This window comes from Etheostoma spectabile, chromosome 7 (assembly GCF_008692095.1).
Source record: "Etheostoma spectabile isolate EspeVRDwgs_2016 chromosome 7, UIUC_Espe_1.0, whole genome shotgun sequence".
In the NCBI taxonomy this organism is placed as follows: domain Eukaryota; kingdom Metazoa; phylum Chordata; class Actinopteri; order Perciformes; family Percidae; genus Etheostoma; species Etheostoma spectabile.
In genome coordinates this window covers 16,263,281-16,270,727 of record NC_045739.1, presented here as the reverse complement: position 1 = coordinate 16,270,727, position 7,447 = coordinate 16,263,281, and the positions used below count along the sequence as shown (strand labels likewise).

General features: G+C 42.9%; 1 protein-coding gene across 1 annotated transcript in view; it reads left to right on the top strand.

Annotated features, from left to right (window-relative positions):
* Window positions 1–3,482: 3,482 nt before the first annotated feature.
* Window positions 3,483–7,447, top strand: part of dalrd3 (DALR anticodon binding domain containing 3) — a 7,640-nt gene continuing 3,675 nt past the window's right edge. The window contains exons 1-4 of the mRNA XM_032520963.1: window positions 3,483–4,014; window positions 5,140–5,447; window positions 5,945–6,252; window positions 7,365–7,423. Of these exons, the coding sequence (XP_032376854.1) occupies window positions 3,781–4,014; window positions 5,140–5,447; window positions 5,945–6,252; window positions 7,365–7,423 (909 nt within the window). The 5' untranslated portion in view covers window positions 3,483–3,780. The remainder of the gene's footprint in view (window positions 4,015–5,139; window positions 5,448–5,944; window positions 6,253–7,364; window positions 7,424–7,447) is intronic.

Here is a 7,447-nt window from a genome sequence, read left to right as displayed (position 1 = left end):
AACCAATCAGCTAAGTAAAGAGAAACGAGTGGCCACCATTACCTTAAGAAATGAAGGTTTGTCGGTCCGGAAAATTGCGAAAACTTTGAATGTGTCCCCAAGTGCAGTTGTAAAAACCATCAAGCGCTACAACGAAACTGGCTCACATGAGGACCGCCCCAGGAAAGGAAGACCAAGAGTCACCTCTGCTGCTGAGGATAAGTTCATCTGAGTCACCAGCCTCGAAAATCGCAAATCAACAGCAGCTCAGATTAGACGCCAGATGAATACCAAACAGAGTACTAGCAGCAGACACATCTCTAGAACAAGTGTTAAGAGGACACTGCGCAAATCAGGCCTTCATGGTCAAATAGCAGCTAGGAAACCACTGCTAAGGAGAGGCAACAAGCAGAAGGGATCTGTTTGGGCCAAGAAACACAAGGAATGGACATTAGACCAGTGGAAAGTTGAGCTTGGGTCTGATGATCCAAGTTTGAGATCTTTGGTTCCAACCCCCATGTCTTTGTGTGATAGAGAAAAGGTGACCAGATGGATTCTACATGCCTGGTTCACACCGTGAAGCATGGAGGAGAAGGTGTGATGGGTGTGGTGCTTTGCTGGTGACACTGTTGGGGATTTATTCAAAATTGAAGGCATACTGAACCAGCATGGCTACCACAGCATCCTGCAGCGACATGTGACATCCCATCCGGTTTCCGTTTAGTTGGACCATCATTTCTTTTCAAACATGACAATGACCCCAAACACACCTCCAGACTCTGTAAGGGCTATTTGACCAAGAAAGAGAGTGGTGGAGTGCCGCACCTCCACAGTCCCCGACCTGAACCCAATCGAGAGGGTTCTGGGAACTCCTTCAAGACTGTTGACTGACCATTTTCAGGTGACTACCTCTTGAAGCTCATCAAGAGAATGCCAAGAGTTTGCAAAGCAGTAATCAGAGCAAAGGGTGGCTACTTTGAAGAAACTAGAATATATGACATTTTCAGTTATTTCACACTTTTTTGTTAAGTACATAATTCCATATGTGTTCATAGTTTTGATGCCTTCAGTAAGACTCTACAATGTAAATAGTCTAGAAAATTAAACGCATTGAATGCAAAGGTGTGTTTAAACTTTTGGCCTGTACTGTACATCTAGTTACATTTAACTCTTGTTAACTTTAAATGGGTTTAATAAGGGATTCAACACAGTAGTTATCTAAACTAGTAAGTTTCACTTGAGTAAATTAAAGCTAGCATTAATTCAATTCATCAAATGGGCTGATCAACAATGGACTGATAAACTGTCACCTAAAATTGAAAATGCTTTTCTTTAAAATTCAAATTGAGTAAAGGGCTCACAATAAAATGAGGCACCCCTATCTATTTTCATTTGCAAGACAAACTTAACAAAAATATCAACTGACCCTGTGTTTTTTCACACCAAGACAAAAATGAAAAACTGTCTTCGACTGTCAAAGCTCAGCTTTGGTAAGGGAAGAGATGATCAAGATGAGGAGACTGAGGGAAAAAGAAGGTGATGAAGATTAGAGAGGAAGTGCAGGGACAGCCCACTGCCAAGGATAGCATTATGTCTCCAGTGCTGTTCAAAACAAACAAACTGACCTGGTCAGATTCAAAACTACGTAATAACCACAGAGATCTTACATGTACATGACTGATGCTTGTTAAGCTCCCTGTCGTCAACTTCGTCCCAAAGCCCGACTACAACCTCCTGATGCTCCTCGCTGACGTCAGGCGGCAGTGGTGGAGGAAGAGGCGGTGGTGGTGGTGGTGGAGGTGTGGGAGTTTCACCGGGCTCCCCACGGGGGCATTCCCGAAAACCCGGTGGCACAGCTCCTAAAACGGCCAGTCGACGCGGTCGCTCCCGCAGCGGGTCTTCTGCTGGTGGTACTCGGTGTACTGCTTCCTCAGCGCCTTCAGTTTGCTGATCACCTGCATGTGTGATCTGTACACCCCCCTCTCCGCCAGCAGTTTGGTCATCTTGTTGTAAACTACAGAGCCCTTCACCGTGCCTGTCATGTGGTCGCGGATCGCCTCCGAGCCCCCGGATGATCAAAAGTTCTTTGATTTCGTTCTCCTGCCAGTTGTGCATCTTCTCCATGGATGTAAGATCTTATCTTTTGCTACAGCGTCTCAACTTATTACAAACACCTCCCTTGTTGTATATTTGTGCCCTTTATGTCACATTTCTGCGCCGGGAGAAGAGGTACTAGGCTCAAAGCTTGTCTTATTCTTTTAATACATCTGTGATTGAACTGTCTATGATGATTGAGGAAGTGATCCTCAATCATCATAGACAGTTCACTCAATAGGTAAAAAAAAAAAAAAAAAGTGAAAAGTGTAGTTTCCCCTTGTGGGATTAATAAAGTATAATAAAATAAAAAAAAAGATGATGTTGGAACTTGATTGGCTCCCACACTAGTGGTGATAAAGCAAAGTATTTGTGTTTTACACTGAGATTTAAAGGGTGACCACAGAGAAACTTTCTCTGAACTGTTGCTTTCTGACAATCTATTGTTGAATTGATTTATTAAGCATCACTTCAGCTGTATAAACTGCTATTCAAACAGCAATACTATTTGAATTAGTTGTAAAATTAGTTATGGCAGAATTTACTTATTTGTTACACAGTATAGACACCACATGGCCAAAAGAATAAAGATATTACACACCCATATGCTAAACTTTTCATTCAAAACCACATATGCCGTTATAAAATGCTCCACTCTTCAGGGATTTCCCCCCTATTTAGCAACAAGATGCAGCTTCACTGAAGCAGGGAAGTTGGGCCAGACCATTTCCCCTACCTGATAAGGAGGAATTGACAACTCATTTTCTCAATTCTTTCAGTAATGAATAAGGCAAATTCATTGCATGATTTAGTAGATAAAAGTTGATGGGCTACTGACAAAAGGGGGTTTGTCAGCCTGTCAACAGCAGAATTAGTATTGCTTTTGGCAAAGACATTTCTCTGTTTTAAATTAAAAATGTGTTGCTATAGTCACCTCAATGAAACACAGGAATGATATGAGTAACTTCAGCCATAACAACAGGTCCGTAATATTAAGGTGGCCTGTAGTGTGGTTAAATGTAGCTCATCATGAGGAATTCAACAGGAGAGCAACATTTCCTTTGTTTTTCTAAACTTTTGGGCTGCTAACGTTTCTTATCTTAAAAAAATTAAGAATAGTACATTTTATTTGTAATGCACTTTACATTTAAGACAAATCTCAAAGTGCTACAGGTAAGATCATAAAAGCAAGATAAAAACATCAGTTTAAAATACATACAAATAGTGCAACGACATTATTGTGCAAGGTTAAAACTCATAAGAAGCAACTTTTCCCATTACTGCTTGCACTAGAAAGAATTAAACATATTACTGACGGATAGCCCTATGTCCACATACTTTTGGCCATACAGTGCAGTTACTCTGCCACAAACTGGATGGCGCTATTAGGCCTATATGTATTAGGCATGTTCCATTGGTCCAACACGGAAATTTACCTCGCAAGAAACACGGGTTGTACTTCACTAGTTCCGCATAGAAAAAAAAAAAAACAGCCAATGCAGTCCTCATTTCCAGCCAATATCTGACATCGATCAGTGATTACCCGTGCGGCTGGAAATCGGCTTGTAGTTCGACAGTGTTGGAACGTAGCATAGCCTGCATCAGCACCGAGCAGTGAGACAGCGTCGGGACAGAAGCTATGAGCAGGGTGCGGAATTGCTGCTGATAGCCTGGTAGCAAAGCTCACCTGTGTATTCCGTGGTGGTGATGGAGAATATCGAGGAGTCTTCGCCCCTGCGGATCACCCCTACCGTCCGGGCGCTGAGCTCCGCACTGCGGCGGGAGCGGGAAAATGTCCCCGATTCCAGCCGGGAAAACGGCGACAGGATCTTCCCTGAACCGGAGAAGCTTTGGTTCAAGGAGAGCAGCGCTAAAAACCTGCGGAACAGGGACTTCTTGTCGCCGACCACGATGCTTAACACGCTGTATGCGGACGGACAGGTTGGTTTGAGGGTGTTGGGTTTTCCAGTAATTTTTTTAACGGGTTAATTGCTTATTTCGCGGTGTTTTAGACACTATCCTTTTCTGTTAACGCTATAGATGCAACGAAAGAGCCATCTTTAAAATCGTTTCATGAAACGCAATAGCGCCGATGTCAAATGTGTTACACTTTGACATTTTATTCTTCTACGTTACTCCCTCAGCAGTGTTCCTGGACAGTAGCAGAAGGCGTAGCGTTTACTGTGGGGCGAGGGATTTGTTGCGTAGTCGCTGATATTTAAATAGACGGAAGGTGTTTTCAGCGGTTTAGAACGTGACTCGGCCAGTAGGAACTAGGGACCCGGAACTATCTGCTTTAACGCTCAGCTGAGTCCAATAACCTGCCCTTATTAACAAGTTGGAGCTGACTCGAGTCACACGTTAAATACCCAACTCATGAGTATGTTTGTGTGATGCGACAGCTAAACACCCCCAATTGATCAGTGGCCACTGACTTTGATGACTTCGACCGGACGGTAACAGCCTGCAGCAGTAATTATTAACCCATGAGTTGCAGATGCAATGTGGGTCAAACACCACGCAGACGCACAGCTGCAAGTCAGAGACGCGAAGCTGTGCTGCGACTGAAACACACGAAGGCGTCTTATTCTGGAGCTCGTTCCTGTCAGTCTCTCAAAGGATATGACGTTAACAGGTTTATGTCCAAGTGTAAACAATTTCTTCTGTGGGCGTGTTCATGCATCCTTGTAAATTATATTTTTGCATGTATAGTCTACATACATGTAAACTTGTATGATGATTTTTAAAGATGCACTTTTGTGGTTTGAAGCAGATACAAACATCTATTCTCCAACTGACATTGATATGCATTTTTGCACAAATGCATGTGCAAAGATTTTCAGACACGCATATCTTAAAGTCAGAGCTATTAAGTAAATGATTGATATTGAATGACATACAAGTACAATATCAATTGATATCAATTGCATGCCACTATACTGTATCTGACCACCTCCAGTACTAGTAATTACCTCATCAATATTTGCCACTTCTCACACACCCACATATACTTTTGTTCATGCATGCATGTATACAAGTCTCTAATTGCTCTGATTATTTGCCCAGGTCCCGCCAGCAGTGATGTCCAGGGTCCTGTCACTCCGTGGCAGTGGGGTTCTCCCTGTGGCTGGTGGGGAAGTAATGGGTGAGGGGTTGAGGGTGAGGGTGGACCGGGCCGCAGCCTTCCGGTCTGTCCTGGCAGATGGAGCCACAGAGTACCTGAAGCCCTCAAGTCAGAGGCAAGGCTGTGTGGTGCTCAACTGCCCTGCACTGCACCCTAAACCCAACACACCCACTCCTGAAACACTGACTCTGGGCCAGCTGAGGACTGTTCTGTTGGCTGACCACATGGGGGAGCTGTTGAGAAGACAGGGGTGAGTCTGTGGATTAATTCCAAATTCATAAATTGTCCACACAAATCCACTTCCTATAGTTACTCTCACCTCTCCTAAACAATCTGTGCTTTATAATTGACTTCTTTATAGCAATTAATCTAGTGCAAAAAATATCAGTTGTCTCATATTTTAATAGTTTTAATCATTTTATCAAGGACAATTTAAAATCATTGACTGGTGTCTGCTTGTAAAATGGAAAGATTTGCTGCTTTTGCTGTTTAATCATTGTAAATTGAATATCTTTGGTTTTGTACTTGGTTGCTTTGACAAAATAAGCAATTTCTATATGTCACCTTGGGCTTGGGTAAACTTTAATGGGCATTTTTCAATACTTTCACACATTCACATTCACATTCACATTTCACACAGACCAAATGATCAACAGATTAGAGGATGAGTTGCTAATGCAAAACATGTTAATTGCAGCCATACATTACTGCTGCAGGGATCAGTACCAATCTCCTTACCTGTCTCAGATTTGCAGTCTCCTATTGCCCCACTCTTCCCGAGGAAAGCGACATCATCACCTTTCTCCGAGCTCTGGGCATCGATTGGCCAACAGCCCCGGCCAATTGGACCAATGAGGAGCGGGAGGAGAAGATTCAGGATGCGCTGGAGAACTCCCTGTACAGAGAAAGGGAAACAGAAAGAGGCAGGAGGACCAGTGGAGGAGGGAGCAAGGCGGAGGAAGGGGAGAACGAGGGAGCACTCAGGGTCAACCTGAAACGAGTGTTCCAGGAGGAGGGGCTGCTGGGATATGACCCCAGCCTTGGTACCTGCATAGGTAAGACCACAAGAAGATTTTGTTTTTGTTTTTCGATATATCTGTCTGAGATTATTGCTCGCTACCCCAAAACAAAAAAAACCTCTAGTGCTCAAAGCTTTGAAAAGGGCATTTGAGAAACTTAACAGAAACATGTCTTTACAGAAGCAATTAACTGGTTAGATAAAGAAATGCAGAGAAGAAGAAAAGTTGTGGTTTTACAGAGAGCTACAGTAGGGCTCAAAAGTTTGGGCACCCCAGGTAAAAATTTGTATTAATGTGCATAAAGAAGCCAAGAAAAGATGGAAAAATCTCCAAAAGGCATCAAATCACAGATCAGACATTCGTATAATATGTCACAAAAAGTTAGATTTTATTTCCATCATTTACACTTTAAAAATAACAGAAAACAAAAAAATGGGGTCGGCAAAAGTTTGGGCACCCTGCAGAGTTTATAGCATGTCTTTGGAAAGCTGAAACCTGACAGCGTCATGGATTGTTCTCAATCATCATCTGGAGAGACCAGGTGATGTCAGTCTTAAGGTTTTAAATGCCCAGACTCACCTGACCTTGCCCCAACAATCAGCACCATGGCTTCTTCTAAGCAGTTGTCCAGAAAACTAAAACTGATAGTTTTAGTTGATGTTCACAAAGCAGGAGAAGGCTATGAGAAGATAGCAAAGCGCTATTGCAGCCCAGAAATCTCAAAGAACTGGAAGACCTGTGTAAGTAAGAATGGGCGACGATACCTCAAACAAGAATTGAAAGACTCGTGGCTGGAACAAGAAGCGTTTCCAAGCTGTGATACTTGCCAAAGGGGGCAGTACAAGGTGTTTACTCTGCAGGGTGCCCAAACTTTTGCAGAGGCCATTTTTTAGTTTTCTGTTATTTTGAAAGTGTAAATGATAGAAATAAAATCTAACTTTTGGTGAAACATTATACAAATGTCTAATGTGTCATTTGATGCCTTTTTGGAGATATTATCTATTCTCGGCTTCTTTATGCACATTAATACAAAATTTTATCTGGGGTGCCCGAACTTTCGAGCCCCACTGTACATGCTAAAACACGTCATCTGTGTGGGTCCTCATGCCTTGTGTCTAATTTAAAACTTGTTGGTGTACCTATTTCAGTACACAGAGACAGTGTTTCCCACTTGGCGCAACTGGACCTCGCCACTGCCGACTGCACAGTAAGACACACAAACACACACACA